At 42.0% G+C, this 19685-nt stretch overlaps 3 protein-coding genes across 5 annotated transcripts; 2 read left to right on the forward strand and 1 right to left on the reverse strand.

Annotated features, from left to right (window-relative positions):
* The first annotated feature begins 1484 nt into the window (after nucleotides 1-1484).
* LOC121749590 (serine/arginine repetitive matrix protein 1-like) lies at nucleotides 1485-10631 on the forward strand. 3 transcript variants are annotated; one of them, XM_042144160.1, is made up of 14 exons: nucleotides 1485-1586; nucleotides 1742-1831; nucleotides 2095-2217; nucleotides 2479-2646; nucleotides 2738-2821; nucleotides 2968-3104; nucleotides 3869-3913; nucleotides 4099-4932; nucleotides 8242-8487; nucleotides 8571-8720; nucleotides 8809-8952; nucleotides 9043-9931; nucleotides 10197-10269; nucleotides 10380-10631. In XM_042144160.1, the coding sequence occupies exons 1-12, from the start codon at nucleotides 1566-1568 to the stop codon at nucleotides 9716-9718; spliced, it is 2718 nt and encodes a 905-aa protein (XP_042000094.1). In that variant the 5' UTR covers nucleotides 1485-1565; the 3' UTR covers nucleotides 9719-9931; nucleotides 10197-10269; nucleotides 10380-10631. The 3 variants fall into 3 exon arrangements, with proteins under 3 accessions (XP_042000094.1, XP_042000095.1, XP_042000096.1); XM_042144161.1 differs by having other exon boundaries at nucleotides 10218-10269; XM_042144162.1 differs by having other exon boundaries at nucleotides 8809-8946.
* A 1475-nt stretch (nucleotides 10632-12106) lies between these two features.
* LOC121749591 (protein PLASTID TRANSCRIPTIONALLY ACTIVE 16, chloroplastic-like) lies at nucleotides 12107-14629 on the forward strand. The gene is made up of 4 exons (XM_042144163.1): nucleotides 12107-12657; nucleotides 13173-13634; nucleotides 13733-13860; nucleotides 13924-14629. Exons 1-4 carry the CDS (start codon nucleotides 12286-12288, stop codon nucleotides 14432-14434), a joined length of 1473 nt encoding a protein of 490 aa, XP_042000097.1. The 5' UTR covers nucleotides 12107-12285; the 3' UTR covers nucleotides 14435-14629.
* Nucleotides 14630-17481: 2852 nt separating this feature from the next.
* On the reverse strand, nucleotides 17482-18951 carry LOC121748190. The gene has a single exon (XM_042142416.1). The coding sequence runs from the start codon at nucleotides 18949-18951 to the stop codon at nucleotides 17482-17484; it is 1470 nt and encodes a 489-aa protein (XP_041998350.1).
* Nucleotides 18952-19685: the final 734 nt, after the last annotated feature.

Genomic DNA, 19685 nt, shown 5'->3' on the forward strand with positions numbered 1-19685 from the left:
TTAACTTACGACTGCAATTTAAGACGTTTTTATTTCTACTAATAAGTTGAAGATGTGAATTACCATGGCCACAATTTGAGTCGTTTATAAAGACTATTACGAGTAAACCATAATGACAAATTAGTAAAGGGATAAAAATGAAGTGCCACGACCACAATTTTAGTTTGTCTATTGTTTAGATTTCGTTAGGACAAGAAGAAGGGCAAGAAGAAGGTCGGCGAGTCGTTGCAGCCGGGTGAGGAGGAGGTACGGAGGAGGTGGACGGACGACGAGAACGTCGCTCTCAGCAAGGCGTGGGTGAGTGTTTGCGACGATCCTCTCGTTTCGAACGAGCAAAGGATCGTCAACATGTGGGGCAAGATAGCAGTAGCCTACCAGAGATTTTGCCCGGAGGGGAGGCCCCGCAACGGGGAGGATTGCCGGAAGGGCTGGAACCGAATCAGGGCGGCAGTCTCCCGATTTTCGGGTTTGTACTCCAACGCACTCCGCATGATGAGCAGTGGCCAAACGGAGGATGACTACAGGAGAATAGCGGAGAAAGCCTTCCCAGTGAAGGGTTTATACAAGGACTTCACCTACTGGAACTGCTATCTTGTACTGAGCGAGTCCGAGAAGTTCCGAGTAGGTGTCGACTCTGGCTGGCCGAAGAAGCAACGACTGAACTACACCGGCGATTACAGCGGCAGCAGCGGAGGTTCCCACGACCTCCCCGAGACGACGCAGGAGTTCCCCATGCCGCGTTCGGTCGGTGGCCGACCTCGCCCGATTGGGCGCAGACGCGCTCAGCAGGCGGCGAGAAGTAACGCCGGGGCTTCCCAGGAGGTCCAGTCGGCATCCCCCCTTGGCCAATCCACCCAGGACCTCAAATTCTTCGCTCGCGCCCAAACACGCGCTCAGTTGATCAAGACGATGGCCGAATGGCGGGTGGCGACGGATCCCGTGGAGAAGAGCGTGCTTCAAACCTTGCTCATGAGCCTGCAGGACGAGTTGGAGGCTATACGGAGGGAGACCGGTGGCGGCGGCAGCGGCGGAGGCGACGGCGATGGTGGCGGCGGCGATGGTGGCGACGGAGGCGACGGCGACGGAGGCGACGACGACGGAGACGAGGAGTGAATTGTCACTCTTTTTTATTAATGTATTTTTTTTAAATTAATGTACTTTTTTTAATTTATTGTACTTTTTTAAATTTTAATAGTATTATTAAACTTTTCCCGTATATGTCTCGTAAATTAAATTCCGTATATTGTGTGATTGTTAATTATGTCATTTTATATAATTGTTATTAGTGATGTGGCTGGGCTATTTATGATGTGGCTAGGCTATGGCTGGGCTATTTATGATGTGGCAGGAGGATTTTTAGTGCTGATGATGTGGCAGTGGCTGGGCTATGGCTGGGCTATTGCTGGGCTATTCCTATTGTGGATGGTCTAAACGCCGTCGTTTTCGAGAATATTGCCACAAGCATACAACAACATAGGACCAGCGTGGAGAGCCTCTTTTCACTTTAACTTCAACTCGCTCTCGCCTATCTCCACTCCCTCTGAGCAAACACAAACCCTAGAAAAATGTCGGGCGGATTTTTCAGGGTATCCACTCTCACTCCTCATCTAATCACGCATAATCTATCTTCATCATTGAATCTCGTTTTCTCGAGTCATGATTTGCTCTCTACGTTTCGCCTTGATTGGATATATCTGTTGAATTTATTGTTTTTTATTAATAAATTTTAATTGTGAACTAGGGCACCTCCGCCGATCAGGATACGCGATTCTCGAACAAGCAAGCGAAGCTTCTCAAGTCTCAGAAATTCCCTCATGAACTGGAAAATCTGGTTTGCTCTCTGCAATTCTCATTTCCCCTTTTTCCCCGCCCTTTATTCATTCTTGAACTATGAACCTTATTGGGTTCTTTACATGGATTGTATCGGGCTATCATTGGATAATACATATGCTAAAGTGGATTCGATGAACGGAAAATGAAGAAATTTATGCGACTGGCAGGGATTTAGTGAATTGATTATTTTTTGCTTTTATTGATGAAAGGGAGAGCTCGTATTTTTTTTTCTATTTAGTTATCCTTTTTTTCAATGTTTAGGTGGATATGACCAAAGTGAAGATTGATGTTATGAAGCCCTGGATTGCAAAACGTGTGACTGAGCTAATTGGATTTGAAGATGAAGTGCTTATCAATTTCATTTATGGACTTTTGGAGGGAGAGGTAATTTGATAATATTTACATGCTTACTCTAACATAGTACATTGTTATTTACATAGCTTTTGGCTAGAGTAGAGCAGCAATGTGATTTGTTGTTAACTTGTGATTAAAGTGAGGCCTGATGTTTTTAGACAAATGTTGCATGGTTTATTGCCCAAATCTGAAATGTGTTGGTTCTGCCAACTGTGCTGTTATATGTTGAAGACAGATACATTGTCTTTCTTTTACGTTTATAAGCAACGATGAGAACACCACTTGGTGCAGGCAGTTAATGGGAAGCAGATTCAGATTTCCCTTACTGGATTTATGGAGAGAAATACTGCAAAGTTTATGAAGGAGCTCTGGTTATTGCTTCTCAGTGCGCAGCAAAATGTAAGCGGTGTCCCTCAACAATTTCTGGATGCAAAAGAAGAGGAAGCTAAAATAAAGAAGGTCAGACTTGTGCATTAGTTATATTGTAGATTCTCTATTGCATGTATTAAGTACCTTATCTATGTCTATATTCTGTCCTCTTATATTGCAGGCAGAGACAGATCGGATAGCCAATGAAATTCAAAGAAAGAAAGAGAAAGAGAAGCAAGAATTTTATGAGGATAAAGCAAAGATGGTAAGTATAATAATTTCCATGCAAGAGTTTGATTCTATAAAACAGAACTTTTTCCCCTTAACTCTGTTTCTGTTTCACTGCATTCAGCACTTCAGATTGCTTCTCCAATTATTTCGGTTCATATCCTTTACCTCAAACTGCTGTAGGACGGTGATGGAGCAAAGTCAAGAGACAATCATAGTGAGTTGGAGCCTAATGTGAAGCATTATCCCAGGGGTTCTACTGTCCAACAGGCAAATGAGAAAGAACGTTACAATAGAAATGGCCGGAGAAGAAGCAGCAGGTTCTGGTTAAAATTTATGACTATCGCGAGATTTTTGAGTCATTTTTTAAGCTTTCTCTGTCATAATGCTTTCTTGTAGGTAGAAAGTGGTTAAGACTAAAAATATCTATGGTAGAAAATGGATTTACATTAACTCATCTTAATCACTTTATACCACGTTATCTTTATCTCAAAATATTAGGACCTATAATTTACATATCTCATAGTATTAGGACCTGTAATTTACAGGTTAGTCAAAGTTTTAAAATGAAAATGTCCCCTCTGGATCATCGTATGGCTATTATAGTCCCCAATTTTATTTATTTGAAATGGTTTTTATAATGGTACAGCCTCTCTAGGTTTTAGGAATGTAGTTATTACATTTTCTTTTCTCTGTATAACCTTCAGTGCGTGTTATAGAGAACCTTGTTTAGTAGGCTATGTCTCTCTGGTAACATCACAGGATATATTAACCATCTGATGGCCTTTTGCACTATCTAAATTCTTGTTTGATCCATTGCTTCTCGAATTAGTTCTTTTCCAAAACTGTGCTGATCAGATGTCATGCTTTCTGTCCTTTTATTTTGTCTCATGCTCAAAGTATTAATGTACTGAAAATTCTTGGAACCAAGCCTTTTTATCAGGTTACTGTTTCATAACCACAAATTGTTGAGGCAACTATCATTTTGATTTGTCATGCTTCAGTTTTCCTTAAAAGAAATCCCCAATTACCATTGCTTACTGCCCTGTTCTATGATAGACTAATTTGAATTCCATCTTCATAGGGGTTCACGTTCTCCGGATTCACCTAACCACTCGCTATCTTCCAGGTATGCATGCAGATCTTGCTACATTTCACCAATTATATTGATTTAACTGGCCTTTTTCCATATTTCTATGAGACCGTTCAATATCATTTCTCAAGTTTTGTACTTCTCAAGTTATGTTTTCCTTTTAGTAGTAATAGTAGCCTATGTGTTGGTTTCCTGTGAGCTAATCTGTAATCTGGCTGCAGTGAGCAGCGGAGGTCAAGAAGCATTTCTGGGGGACCACCATCAAGAAGTCGTTCCATTTCCTCCGAAAGACGAGATCGCTCTCCACCTAGACGGTCTATTACACCTCACCGGCGTCATGTTGTTCGGCGATCTTGCTCTCCAAGGCGTAGGCCATATTTGAATCGAAGATCGAGGTCTAACTCACGGCGCAGATCTCCTTCCCCCGTGCGATATAGAGTTCGTTCTCCAAGGCGTCATAGATCGCGATCTCCCTTGCGCCGTAGGTCACGGTCCCCTGTACGGCGTAGGTCACGGTCCCCCGTACGGCGTAGGTCACGGTCCCCTATACGGCGTAGGTCACGGTCCCCTGTAAGGCGTAGGACACGATCCCCTGTGCAACGTAAGTCGAGGACGCCCATACGGAGATCACCAGTTCAGTACAAGTCAAGAACGTCTTTACGACGCAGATCCCTTTCTCCTGTGCATAGCATGTCACCTTCCCCTATCAGAGGAAGATCTCCAGTGCATCGCCGGTCACCATCTCCTGTGCGCCGCCGTTCACGATCTCCATTGCGGCGGCACTCACCATCTCCACGTCATCAGTCTCCTTCTCCTGCAAGAAGGCAGTACCGCCGGTCTCTGTCAACTTCATCACATCAATCTATGTCTCCTGTTCGACAAAGGCCCTCTATACATGGTAGAAAAAGATCATGTTCTCCAGGGATTCAAAGATCTCCTGCCCCTCAAGAATCAAGTTCCCCCTCAAATATTCGTCGAATTTCCCTTTCACCAGTTAGGAGAGGATCAACGAAGCATACAAGATCACCTATCCATTCTCCTGGAGAAAAAGCTAGGTAATTTTATTTTTATTGAACGAGAGAAGGGTGTTCATTATCTTTAGAACTTGTTAACTACATTGCGATAGTTAACCTCAAAGTTAAAACTCGAGAGTGAAGGTTCAGCTGGTGAAATGCCTGCCCAGCTAAAGCTGCCAGTTAATCAGCTAAAGAATCATCAGTCTACTAAAGTGATGATATTTGACAGTTGCTATCTAGGCTTATCAGCCCATAGCTGGGTATTAGATTGCAAAGCCCATTATACTAAAACAATAAATTATCAAAGAACTAGTCATCATTTAACCAGATAACCAAATTTCTTGTTTATGCAATATCTGGATATGTATATCTAGATATGTAACAGAGAACCACACATGGACAAGTGCGTTGTTCTTTATGATTTTTATGAAGCCTTTCAAAAGAAAATGAATTAGGTTATATGCCAAGTTGGAAAGGCAATAACAATGTTTTCTCATACCTCAAATTTGCTTCAACTGTCCCTCATTTCCCTTTATTTTTTTATATTATATTTTTATTTATTTATGAAGAGTGATTTCCTTGATGGGAAGTAAAATCCTGTGCTTTTAGTGTGGGAATGAGTTTGACGTACTAATAATAGATTGCGGGCAACCTAATACATATCGTGGTAATTGACATCACCTAGAACATGAAAGTCTCATTTTTAGTGATCACATGCTGTTTTCCAGTTCATTGTCAACCTTGTGTCGTGATACCTTTGTATCCCCATCTACATTTAAAACATGCTAAAGCTAGCAAATTGGTGGGACCTAACTTGGTGTAGCAAGCGTTATTGATGATGTTCATAAAAATTGGGAATGAGTTTGACTTACTAATAATATATTGCGGGCAACACAACACATGTCACGGTAATTGACATCATCTTGAACATGAAATTCTCATTTTTAGTGATCATATGCTGTTTCCCAGAGAAACACACATGGACAAGTGCGTTGTTCTTTATGATTTTTATGAAGCCTTTCAAAAGAAAATGAATTAGGTTATATGCCAAGTTGGAAAGGCAATAACAATGTTTTCTCATACCTCAAATTTGCTTCAACTGTCCCTCATTTCCCTTTATTTTTTTATATTATATTTTTATTTATTTATGAAGAGTGATTTCCTTGATGGGAAGTAAAATCCTGTGCTTTTAGTGTGGGAATGAGTTTGACGTACTAATAATAGATTGCGGGCAACCTAATACATATCGTGGTAATTGACATCACCTAGAACATGAAAGTCTCATTTTTAGTGATCACATGCTGTTTTCCAGTTCATTGTCAACCTTGTGTCGTGATACCTTTGTATCCCCATCTACATTTAAAACATGCTAAAGCTAGCAAATTGGTGGGACCTAACTTGGTGTAGCAAGCGTTATTGATGATGTTCATAAAAATTGGGAATGAGTTTGACTTACTAATAATATATTGCGGGCAACACAACACATGTCACGGTAATTGACATCATCTTGAACATGAAATTCTCATTTTTAGTGATCATATGCTGTTTCCCAGAGAAACACACATGGACAAGTGCGTTGTTCTTTATGATTTTTATGAAGCCTTTCAAAAGAAAATGAATTAGGTTATATGCCAAGTTGGAAAGGCAATAACAATGTTTTCTCATACCTCAAATTTGCTTCAACTGTCCCTCATTTCCCTTTATTTTTTTATATTATATTTTTATTTATTTATGAAGAGTGATTTCCTTGATGGGAAGTAAAATCCTGTGCTTTTAGTGTGGGAATGAGTTTGACGTACTAATAATAGATTGCGGGCAACCTAATACATATCGTGGTAATTGACATCACCTAGAACATGAAAGTCTCATTTTTAGTGATCACATGCTGTTTTCCAGTTCATTGTCAACCTTGTGTCGTGATACCTTTGTATCCCCATCTACATTTAAAACATGCTAAAACTAGCAAATTGGTGGGACCTAACTTGGTGTAGCAAGCGTTATTGATGATGTTCATAAAAAATTGGGAATTAGTTTGACTTACTAATAATATATTGCGGGCAACACAACACATGTCACGGTAATTGACATCATCTTGAACATGAAATTCTCATTTTTAGTGATCATATGCTGTTTCCCAGTTCATTGTCAACCTTTTGTCGTGATACCTTTGTATCCCCATCTACATTTAAAACATGCTAAAACTAGCAAATTGGCAGTACCTAACTTGGCGTAGCAAGCATTATTGATGATGTTTAGAAAAATTGGCATAAACTGATCCACCTTATCTGCCTATTTGTACTGTGAATCTGTGGTATCACTACCTTTAAAGCAATGAATTATTAGGATGAATATACTGGTTTCACAGTACTATTACTAATTTACTACTAACAGTGTATTCCTCAACTTAGAAATCGATTGTTTTGAGTGTACTTAGTAATTAGTATTGATATAAAGTTAAGTAATTAGTATTGATATAAAGTTATAAACTTCTTGCCTCACGAAAGACACTATTCATTTGTAGTGAAGAGATAAGCGTAGTGTTTATATTTTCCCTGATATATGAGAACAGTAGGGTTGTTTTTGATGGAATATTATATTTCTCGAGATAGAGTATAGTATGGGTCTTTAATATCACAGTACATCAAGAATTGTACTCCCTTCGTTCCATGTTAATAGAGGCATATCTTTTTGGTACGGAGATTAAGAAACACTAGATACTAGAGTGGGGAGAATAAAGTAAGAGAGAAGATAAAGTTAGAGAGATGAAGAGAGAATAAAGTAAGGGAGATGAAAAAGTATGAGAGAGAGAGTGTATTGCTTTTTACCAAATATAGAAATGACTCTATTATGTTGGAACGTCCCAAAAAGGAATACGACTCTAATATGGAACGGAGGGAGTATATATGTAGCACCCTTGTAGCTATCACACTAAACCAGCGCTAATCATATGCAAAGTGCAACTGTTTCCAGTCCACTCACAATTACTAGACCTAATTACTGCATGTCACTTAGTATAATTGTACAACTGCAGCCAGAAAATTTATAATTGAGAAATCATGTGGTGTTATAAACATATAGAACATTGTCATGGACAATTTGCATTGATAGACAACGTAGTATGTTAGGTAATTGCTTTAATGATGGTTCAGAAAGCCTGAGATATCCGTTGTTTTGAAACTCAGTAGTTGCTGTCTACTTGACTCCTGCAATCCTTAGGATCTCCTTATAGCAGTAACAAGTTTGGACTGTTAACTACATTAAGTTTTTTTTTTCATTCAAGATTGAGTGCACACAAGCAAGTTGAATTTCATCTCCTCCTGTGCTAATCCACTTTTCTCACTTTTGCAGAAGACGAAAGAACTATTCCCCTGCTCGTCGTGCTTCTCCCAGCGAAAGAGCCGAAGTTCAGTCAGGGAATCGTAAAGGAACAAAATCTGCAGAACAGCGGTCTGTTGTATCTCTGAGGTCACCACAGAGGGATATGCTGGATCAAAGAGATTTGAATGGAAAACCTCGAAACTCGTCACCGTCCTTGGAAAAGTCCCCATCCGGATCAGATGCTTCCAGGGGCAGAAGTGGCAGTGAAGAAAGAAGGTCTAAGCTTCTATCAACTCTAAATGACTTCCATGTATTGATATACTTATTTGATTGGTGACTTGAATAGCTAGCTTTTGTAGGTCTATTAGTCCTTGTGGTAGCCCTCTCCAAAGGAGGGGAAGAATGATACCGCCTGAGAGTCCAAATCCTTCGCGAAAAGCCTCTGATCCTAAAATTCGTCGTGATGATTCTAGGACAAGTGTGGATGATGAAAACAATTTGCCTAGCAGGTTTTCATGAATTCATCAGTATTTGAGAACTTTATATATTTTTCATATAATTTCCGCTTTTAGCATTTTTTATGTTTTGATCTCTTAGGGAGATTGGACGGTACAAAAATAGGTCTTCAGGGAAAAGTTCTTTGATGCCAGTGCGTGATAAGGGCTCACTGGAAGCTGGTGATACTCATGGTCTAGCTGATAGCACACAGTCAAAAGAGCAGCAACTGACGAACAGGTTGCAGTTGGGTACACTATCTTTTATTAGTCTGATGACTCTGTTAGCTCTAACTGACCTTTTATATGCATATTCTACGTGTATGCATGTGAACAGTGACAGGCCACGTGACACTGCTGATCATAAAGAACACCGCGAACGGAGAGAGTTGTTGACACTTACAAAAACGACTGATATGAGTATGAAAAGTAGGGAATATCATGACTATCCTCAATCCAAGGATATGAAAATTCCTCGCATAGAAGATGATGAGAGTGGTTTTCGGGTCCCAGAAAAGGAAGATACACCTAAATTGTTGAGGAAGTCTGAGCAGAATGATCGTAATGGTTCATCGGATTCTGCCCTAAATGAGGAGACTGGTGATCATGTGAGTAAAGTCAAAGAAAAGAGGAAGCAGAGGAAATCGGGTAGACAAGATGCTGAATCAGATGAGTTTTCTAGCTATGATTCCCATGAAGACAAGAAGGAGATCAAAAAGAGGAAAAGAGAAGAAAAAAAATTGAAAAAGGAGATGCGCCGGCGACGGCGGGAGGAGGAGAAACGCCGTCGAAGGGGTGAGAGGCTCTCAGAGAAGCAAAAGCTGAAGCAAGGTGATGCTAGTGGTTCATCATCAGATCTTGCAGGTGATAATTCTGAAGATGAAAGTGTTAAAAGGCAGAAGTTGCGAGCAAGCAACCCTAAGGACACGGAATCTGAGCAGAAAAGGCTAGAGATAGAGCTGCGTGAGAAGGCTCTTAAATCACTTCGAGCCAGAAAGGGCTCCGGAAACTAAATGCTATGATGCTCTAGAATTTATAGCTGTTATTGTTATGCTCTTATATTACTATCTTCAATGCTAGAACTTGCACTGTTTCGGATGAATGTACTTCTGATACGTGCTTAATGTGATTTGTCTTTACTGGTGGCAGCTGAAATGGATAATTGAGGATTTCCTGAGCTAGTATCTTGAGTGAAACTTAATGCTGCTTTCCTGCTATCATTTCTGGTAAAATTAAGTCTTCCCTCACGTGGGGAATTTGTTTGTTGTTTCTTATATAACTTCAGATCAATCATCTTAGGTCATGGCTGTGTCATGTTGACTTATGTTTCCCTTTAGTTTCTGTGGATATAGAGTGAGTTTCACTCTTCTGACCAATCTAACTATTTATATTTGTGGACTGAACTGATTGATAAACTAATGAATGAGGTTTTGGCATTTTTTCTCTCAACTATAACTTTGTTACTGAAGGATCTTTCTGATTAATTGATAGATATGTTATTACCAAATATAGATGACTTGGTTGAGCAGATCTTTGCAGCTATTCAGTTTGGACATCGAATCAGGTGAAACTTTATTTCCACAGTTTTTCTCTCTTCGAGAATTAATTAGCTGGCTTAGAGCTATTTTTTTTGTAAACTGTAGAAGTTACTGATATACTCTACTTGTTTGGCAGCTTGAGAATTGTCCCCAAGCAATTATGCAAGAGAAGTAATATAACAGCTACAATGGTGATTGTTGGATTTCAATTAATTTGTCTGGTCTTTGACTTGGCTTGAGTCAACCTTTCTTGGTTTATGTTCTTACTGCTCTTGTAATTGACATGATGGCTTTTTTCTTTTTTTCTTTAGATTCCTTGAAGAAGCTGTATTGGACCTTAAATAGGTTTTGTGCAGTTGTGCCTCTATGTGAATGACGTTTCTACTTACACTTACTCATCTTCAATCTCTATGAGCTAATACTGTTTCAATTGCAAACTTTCCTATTAAACTGCACTTATGAAATGAATTGAATGCAGCTCTGTGTCTTTGCTCCCCAGGTTTAGGTTTATTCAAGTGACTTTGTTTTTGTGCTAGTTCTTTAGTTCTGAAATTGCGCTGTTAGATTGCTCTGCGTGTTTCACTTTGCTGCGTGCGTTAGATTATGTTGCAACAAGTGTACTTAAAGCTCCAACCTAAATACCAGTAACCTTCTTAGAAGATGTTGGAGCTTAGCGGTGAGCTGATTTATTTGTTGTCTACATGGATTGAAGCTCATACTAAGTTTGTGTAATTGTGTTGGCTGAATTTCAGTTCGATGATTGTAAGTTAATGGAGGTCCTAGGAAGTATTTAGTGTGAATATTTCTTATCCACATTTAGTGTGAATATTTCTTATCCTCATTCATGTGTGACTATAGATATGGGTGTACACTGCCTGCCATCCATGGTAGTAGTTAATTATGCAAGTCCTTTAGAAAGTAGTCACTGAGACATCTTAAACAATGGTAGCTAACTAAAGCTCACCTAGGATCAGTGGAAGCATGTGTAGCGAACCGTTGTGATGGTAGCGTCGGAACTGCTATCAATAGGTGTTTCTTGCTTTTATTGCAGCACAATGCATCGTGTTGTGGTATTTTTATACTTTGAACTGGAGAGATTGGACATGTTTCCTTTCATGGTTACTGATGATGATGTCTCTATGTAATTGAGCATTAAATTGACAGTCAGTTATAGTAATTAATATAGTCATGTTTACGAGTCCTTTGTGGTTAACACTTAGCATGAAACCTTACTGACTGTATTATAATTCTTGTATGTTTTATAGTGTGTAATAGCAATATACACTAATCTTAGCATGCTACCTCATAAATTTTGTAGTACTAACAATTTTGATTTGGTGGTAGAAAAAAAAATCAGCTGTTTTTGCTTCTCAAAGATATTATGATTTGGATGTCCGATTCTCCACCCTAATTTGTAGATATTGTCGCTATCAATGTGATCCAGTTTTTTACCCTCACCAAGGGTGAATATAAATTACTCATTCAATTCCTTAAAAACAATCCCATGTGTCTAAAAATGTACAAGTAAATTTATTTAATTTTAGTATATGACCATCGCTTTCTTCAGTTGTACTCCTCCATTCCTTGTTAACTGAATTTTTTTTATTAAGGAAAGTTGCAATGAAATTGAATATTTTAATTTTTGATATAAAGTGGAGTAGTATATTTTTTCTGTCCTATTTGATTCTTTATTATTCTCTTTCTTAATCGTTGGTGTCGTAAAAAAAGCAGTACTACTACTCCCTACACAAGGAGTACAAAGGGAGTACAGTACTTACTACAGAAGCCAGCCATTTTAAAGCATATGGCATTCACACACCATGTCAATGTTATAAATAAGTGTGGGGATTAGTTGTAGATAAAACAGCACCAAATGGCAGACTCTAATTGGCCAAGCTCCCTTCTCCCATATCCAATCACCACTCACACCACACCACAGGCAGCAACACCAGAAAAAAACGAACTCAACAATCTATCTTTCCTGCAATGGATAAACCAGGGCAGACATGATTCTCTGATCATCCATCTCTTCCCACCTTCCCATGGCGCTAACTCTCTCTTCAAATTCGTTTCTCCTCACCACCACCATTCCTCCTTCGAGAGCCGCCCTCTCCACTCACCGCCCTCCCACTATCTTCGCCAAGAAGTCCGATGACGAACCCCAAAATTCCACCCCCTTCCGCTTCGATTTTGATTTCGGCGACGTCACGTCGTTAGTCCCCGTGGTCTCGAATCCATCCTCGCGCCTGTCATTCCGCCGCAAGGAACCTGGCACTGTGTTCGTCGCCGGTGCCACCGGCCAGGCTGGGATCCGCATTGCCCAGACGCTCCTCCGCCAAGGCTTCAGCGTCCGGGCAGGCGTCCCCGACCTCGCTGCTGCCCAGGAGCTCGCCCTTCTCGCTGCACAGTATAAGGTACTTTCTGTTTTATGGTAATTAAGAAATCAATCAACGCGCTTTCGCTTCGGACATTAGCCATTGTAGTAAATTAGTAGTAATTACTATCTTGTAAAAAGTTAGTGGCATATGAGTTTCTTTTGTTTTCGTATATCCCTTTAGTCCTCAATAATTGTACCATAGTTAACCTTGGTATTTTGAGAAATTATTTGACTTTGTTAAAAAATTAAGAGAAAAATATTATTGATGGTCGAATGAAAATGGGACAATTAATGATGGTAGAATGAAAATGACATAATGGACAATCAATGGATCCGGAGAGAGTATTAGTTTTACTGAAATGTGAGATCCACTTTCTAATTATAATAAAAAGTAAATGGGACATTCAACGACAAAAAAGACTAAATGAAAAATGTTAACATATATTGACTGACAGAATGGAGTAATTTTTGGTTAGTTCTAATAGTGTCATGCCATGAGATATGCTTCTGCAACCATGGATTGTGAAATATGGATGGATGATTCTGTGGCAGATAATATCTCCCGAGGAATCAAAGAGACTAAACGCGGTTGCTTCGGCCTTCGACGATGCAGAATCAATCGCCAAAGCCATCGGCAGTGCTAGCAAAGTGGTGGTGACCATCGGCGCAGGGGAGAACGGCCCGAGTGCCCAAGTGAGCACATTGGATGCCCTGCTAGTGGTCGAGGCTGCTAAGCTAGCAAATGTTGGGCATGTGGCGATTGTCTACGACGAGGCCTCCGGGATCTTGTCCACCTACAACGTTCTAGACGGCATCACCTCCTTCTTTAGCAACTTATTTACCAAATCTCAGCCCTTAACCATCACTGAGTTTCTGCAGAGTGTGGTGAAGGCTGATGTCGCCTACACTCTCATAAAGACCAAGCTGACCGAAGACTTTTCACCCGAGAGTTCTTACAACCTTGTCGTCTCTGGTGAGGGGAGTGCTGCCGCCGCTGCTGCCAACGACTACAAAGTAATGTAATGTATCCTTGTGTGCAAATTCTTGTTTGCCATAGTGTTTTAACAAAACGTTTTCTGTTTCTAATGATTCTTGTTGTTCTTGTAAAATAGGTTGCAAGATCACAGATAGCTTCACTGGTGGCTGATGTCTTCTCCAATACAGAAGTTGCAGAAAACAAGGTTGTGGAGGTCTCTACTGATCCATCTGCGCCATCAAAGGCTGTATACGAACTTCTGAGGTACGCATGAATCATCTGTAATGTCAAGCTCGATAAGGTTGTCTGAATAGTTGGTGCTTTCAGTGCCATCCCAGAGGATGGGAGAAGAAAGGTTTATGCAGAAGCCCTTGCAAAGGAGGAGGCAGAGGAAGAAGCGCTGAGAGCAACAGAAGAAGCTCGGAAAAGTGCTGAAGCAGTGAAGAAGGCCAAGGAAGAGGACGAAGACCTAGCCGCCAGTCTATCTGAAGCTCAGAAGAAGGCGGGAGAGTCAGTTGAGAGCTTTTTGAACACAGCTAAAGGCTTCAGCTCGGGCATAAACTGGGATAACTTGAGCTCACAGCTTAAATCGGCTGTTCAGAAGAATGAGGAGGCGGACGAGCCTAAAGTGCAGGTTGCAACGGTGAGGGGGCAGGCCAAGGCGCGTTCCCTGCCTTCTCTCAAGGCAGTGGTGAAGAAGCCTGCCCGGACACCTCCCGTTTCCAAGGCCAAGGATGTCCCGAAACCTAAGGCAAAAGCGCCTGAGCCCAGCAAGGAGACGCGGAAGGTTTTTGGTGGTTTGTTCAAGCAGGAAACCATCTACATTGATGATGACTAGAGCACGAATTGCAATGCTGCACCGTCTTTGCCTCATATAGGTGATCGATTCTTTTCGTATTTGAGATGGTGGTGTGTTACTTTCCTCCTGACTCATGCTTCTGTGAATTTTTGCTGTTGTAATGATGTGTAAGCTGTGCATAACCATAAACTCCCTTGAGCACATAATTTAGCTAAAGTAAATGTATTTCAAGTTTCTCTTTGCAGCACCAAAAATAATAGTAAAAAAAAGATGCAGAAAGCAAAATGGTAATAATATAAACATTGAAATGCATTTTCTTGTACATCCAGATTTTCATTTTCAAGCATGAGTGTAAAGCCAAGAAAGGGGCACAGGCTAAAACAAGGAAAGCATGTACCTAAAGTGCTCTTCCTCGTGAAAATTAGTGGTCTTTTACCTTCATTTCTCATGCCAATTATTCGGACATTACATAACAACATTTTTGGGATTGTTGGTTAATATTAATGAATGCTGACGAATCATCCATCTACCTACTACTGATCCAATTGTTTTTTACTCAAAGGGCTTTCACAGTTTTGGTCTGTACATTCGTAATGGTACAACGAGTGGTTTGTATATTCATAATGATACACTGAGTGACTTTAGGGTATCCACAAAAGGGAGTACACATTGGTTGACAAGCCACATTTATTTGTCCACAACTTCAAAAAAAAAGTGTCCACAACAATAGTGGACACTTTTTATTTGGACACATTTTATTTTTCAATTGATTGTATATTTTAATTCAATGTGAATAAATATTATCAGAAATAGAATAAATTGGAAAATGAATTAAAAAAAACAAATTTAGGCCCAAATATTCGTTGTATTATTGATACGGGAAAATTATACAATGAACATTTTATAAAAAAAATAATATAAAAACAATGTAAAAACACCGCCACCGTCTACTCGGTGGCGTCATCGGAATACGCCGCTTGTTCTCCATCTTCCTCGCTGCCGCCGTCGCCGTCTCTGCACCCGCCGCCGCTGCACGTGTCCACCCCAGTTGCTCTCTGATCTTCTGCATGAGCTCGTAGTATACAGCCATAGTAACCGGGCCCATTGCTATCTCATAGTGAACGACGTTCTCCTGGAGTTGTTTCATCAACTGCATATCCAGATTCCTGTGCAACACCGAGTGGGGAGTAGAACCCACGGAACGCGATCCAGATGCGGCCGCAGAGAAGTGGGAAGCACCTGCGGCTCTAGCGTCGCGGATAGTGGACTGTTGACCCTAAGGACGTGGGCGCCTGGTGTGTGTGGTGGAGGGCTCATCCAAAACATCGTCGTTGAGGTCGATTGGACGTGAGCCGCTCCTGCTGTAGTTCCCGGCTCTGCCGAGTCTAGTCCGCTTCAGCCCATGACCTTGAGTAAGCTCTTCCGCACAGATGGCCCTGAATTTCGGGCAGTTCTCGACAACGAGAAATTCTTCCCAGTACCCGAACTTAGGCCACCCTTTAGTGTTGTACTGGGAGAATGACAATGCCTTCACGTCGGCTTGGCTGCAACCACTCTCAACAGTGCGCATGTTGTTCTCATATAAGCCCGCGAACCTCTTGACAGCTCTTAGAATCCTCCCCCACTTTTTGCGGAGCTGGTCCGGCTCACGCGGGGAGGCGCCTTTCGGCTTAAACTCGTCGTAGGCCACCACGACGCGCCTCTAGAAGCTTAACTTGGTCTAATCGTTGCCAATTGCGGCGTCGGATGTGACGACACCCCAGTCCCTTGTCACAGCAATGGATTCCTGTTTGGTGTAGTGCGTGGACCTTTTCCGGCCGACATCTCCACCGCCACCGTCGGCCTTCCCACCGTCACCGCCGCCGCCGTCGCCTCTCCCACCACCGCCGCTTCTGCCTCCTCTCCCACCACTGCTGCCGCCTCTCCCCGCACCGCCTCCGCCGCCTCTTCCCCATCGCCGCCGCCGCCTCCGCCTCTCGTTGGAACCGGCGTCTCCACGCGTGCTGGCGGGGTCTCCGGTAGGCCCGGACTCATCATACCCATCATCTGCTCCAATGTGAATCTATCGTAATTAGACAGAGGAGACTGGGTGGGCTGGAAAGAGTGAGAAGGGGTATTCAGACGCGGATGGTTGATCGACTCCATGTTGGGTCGGTAATCCCCGAACGCCGAATAGGGACGACCCATATTCCTCTGAATAGAGGACTGACCCTGATATTGGGGTGTATGTAGCCACAGCGGGGATGTCGGCGCCCACGATTGGGATGGAGGGGGAGTGGGACTCGATCTCCACGGCTGGGTGGGAGGATAGTTGCCGTAGCCCGAGTCTCTGGTGCTGGGGGAATCACTATCTCCACCGTGCATATTAACTGAAAATTAGAGTGAAATATAGAGAATGAAAAAGGGATAGAGTGTGAAATTGGGGGTAAAAATGAATTGGGAGGGAGTATTTATTAAAATAACCGAAAAAAATAGAAGTGGGCGGGTGCCGCGGCCCCCCGCCTTTGCAATAGACCGCCGCGCCTCTCCACACCCGCCGCGCCCAAGCCTACTAGTCGTTCGCCTCATGTTCGCCGCCCCCCGCCGTTTTTCAAGTGGCCTCCACTATAGGGAGGCGCGGCACCGCCACAGAGTCGGCGGCCGCCGTGTCCTCCCTGGTTACTCTTAGGGCGTCATCAACATATGATAATTTTCATTTTTCATTTTATTTGGATAGTTATAGTTAGTGTGAGTTGTAGTTCTACTTTTTATTTGATACGACATAGTTGTACTGACTTGATTGTCGATATTGGGAGGTTAGATAGCTCGATAGTAGGAGTACAAAATTTGGCCGAGAAAAAAGTGAATGATGTTAAAATAGAATTATGCAGATTAATTTATAGGAAGCTTCCTTGAACCAGTAGATTAGAAGTTCTAATCACAATAATCGTAAATAAAGAATCTTTATTAATTACATTTAAAATAAAAAAACACAGATGACAGAACTTAGTGTGGTGTCGAGCAACTAAATTATTCAATTAAATGTAGATATACCGTTACTCTTTTGAGTGAAAAATAAATCTATAAGTGTATGACTGATAAATCGATCAAGGAATAATTTCATTTTGACGACAATCTCGAAACTTGATCTCTGTAGCATTCCCGCCTTGCACATTCAAAACGTCGCAGCATTCCCTCCTATTCCCAATCTGATCAACAACTCCAAAATCAAACGTGAACAAAAGAAATCCAAAAATTAAAGTGACAAAAAAACTCACCACATCAAATTTGGCAGCAGGGGAGGAGACGACGACGTCGGCGACGAACTCCGCCGAGTGATTCCCGGTGACAGAGCAAGCAGGCAACCCCCGCGGCCGCGCTCTGCCATATCTCGTCACCACTCGCCTTCCTCTCTCTACAGATCGGAAGAAAAACTGATGCGGAGCATCGCACGGGTGTCTGGAAGGGAGGCCGCGCGTGTTGAACACGAAGAACGGCCTCGCGAACTTCGTCCACGGCACGAACGTCTCGATCGGCCTCTGCAGCGCACTAGGGTTGACGATCGCCTCGTAGATCTGGACGGAATACCCCCACGCGATCGAGATCGTCCAGTTCTTCAACTCGTCGTAGCAGATGCTCTGCTGCAGCAGCCTCGATTCGTCCGCCCTCGCCGCCGCCATCAGGTGTTTCAGCGATTCGTCTCTGCTCATCGCCGGAAATATTGGCTCCACCTGATCCAGGTGGTGCAGCGACACCAGCGGTGCACGGGGATGCGACGATAGAAATCCTGATATATCGCGGTGGAGGTCGATCTGGTGGAACCCTAACTCTCTGGTGATGGAAACCCCCAAATCAGCGACGCACGATTGAATTATATGGTCGCTTCCGTACAGATCCGGGTAGCGTTTGAGGCATACGTCCATGTTCGCGGCCAGCGCAGCCGCGAGAGGGTAGCTGAGGGCGTATCCGGCGCCACCAAACGCCATCTCGAAAGAGTGCATCACATTGGAAGCGTGCGTCTCCGAATTCATTCCAATATATAAGAATTTCCGGTGATCGTATCTGTTTAGAACATCAACCAAATTATCCACGAATAAGACCGTGTCGTCGTCGGCCATCACAAACCACCTCAGGCCGGCCTCCTCGATCTCGAAAAGCTCTGTTACAATGCGCGCCATACGGATGGCATCGCGCGCGAGGTGCTTGTCGTGGTCCTTGTATCTCGATGTGTCCTGGGAGACATGGAATGGTGGGAGAGTGTGGTTCGGCCATGGGAGGAGCTCTGGCTTGATCTTATCGAGGAAGACGTAGCCTCGGGTTAGGTTAGGGCGCCACCATGACTCGACGGAGTGCTTTCTGTGGCTCCAAGTGGATGCTGTTGCTGCAATTCCGAATACTATGTGTGTTGCATTACAAGGAGGAAGAGGATGATCGGAAGAGGAAGGCTTGGTAAGGCTGATGGATGTGTAGAGCAAAGAATTGTTGTTGTTGAATGAGGAGATGGAGATGAGATGTATGAGCAAGCCTGAGATGATGAGAGACTTCAACAGATTGTTGAGTAGTGTGTGTGATGGCATGCTTGTTGAACTAATCAGAATTAATTTAGGGTTGGATTTGGGATTGGATTTGTGATGTACAATTACATGCATTGTGATCCTGATAATACATGTGACATCATGCAAAATGCAAGAGCCTAGCACAAAAACACCAATTAGTATGTCACATGTATCTTCAACACCATTTATACAATCAGTCAGAATATCGTATGTTTTTGTAGTGCAATCATGTTTTTTATTTTTCCAAATTAATCATTGATATATTTATTAAAGTATATGCCCTTTCTAGCTTTAAGTATACCAAATTATTAATTAATTATATTAAAATTTATACGTTAACAATGTCTATAAGAACTTGCTATAATTATTTATCCTTACGTTTTTATCTCATTTTCGGGAGTAGTAATCTAAAATTACCACACGACAATTTTGTCACTACCGCACTTACAAGTTATAGCAAGATTGGCTATATCGTAACTAAATATAAGGTTAAAGGGAAAAGTGAAACATTTATACGACTAGCAAGACTGAAATGGGCATTCATAGGAAACTCAAGAGGTTCATCATAAAGTAAATCAGAGTAGAGACATAGGTGTTTGATTAGCAATGACAAATTTCGGAAATCCTAACATAAAGAGAAATACATTTACATCGGAAGTGTTCAAGACGATACATCAGGTATGAAGACATAATGTATCAGACATCCTAGGCTAACTTATTATCGCCAATTGCTCAACACCACCTCTCGCCCGTTC

The sequence above is a fragment of the Salvia splendens genome, chromosome 9, assembly GCF_004379255.2.
Source record: "Salvia splendens isolate huo1 chromosome 9, SspV2, whole genome shotgun sequence".
NCBI lineage: Eukaryota > Viridiplantae > Streptophyta > Magnoliopsida > Lamiales > Lamiaceae > Salvia > Salvia splendens.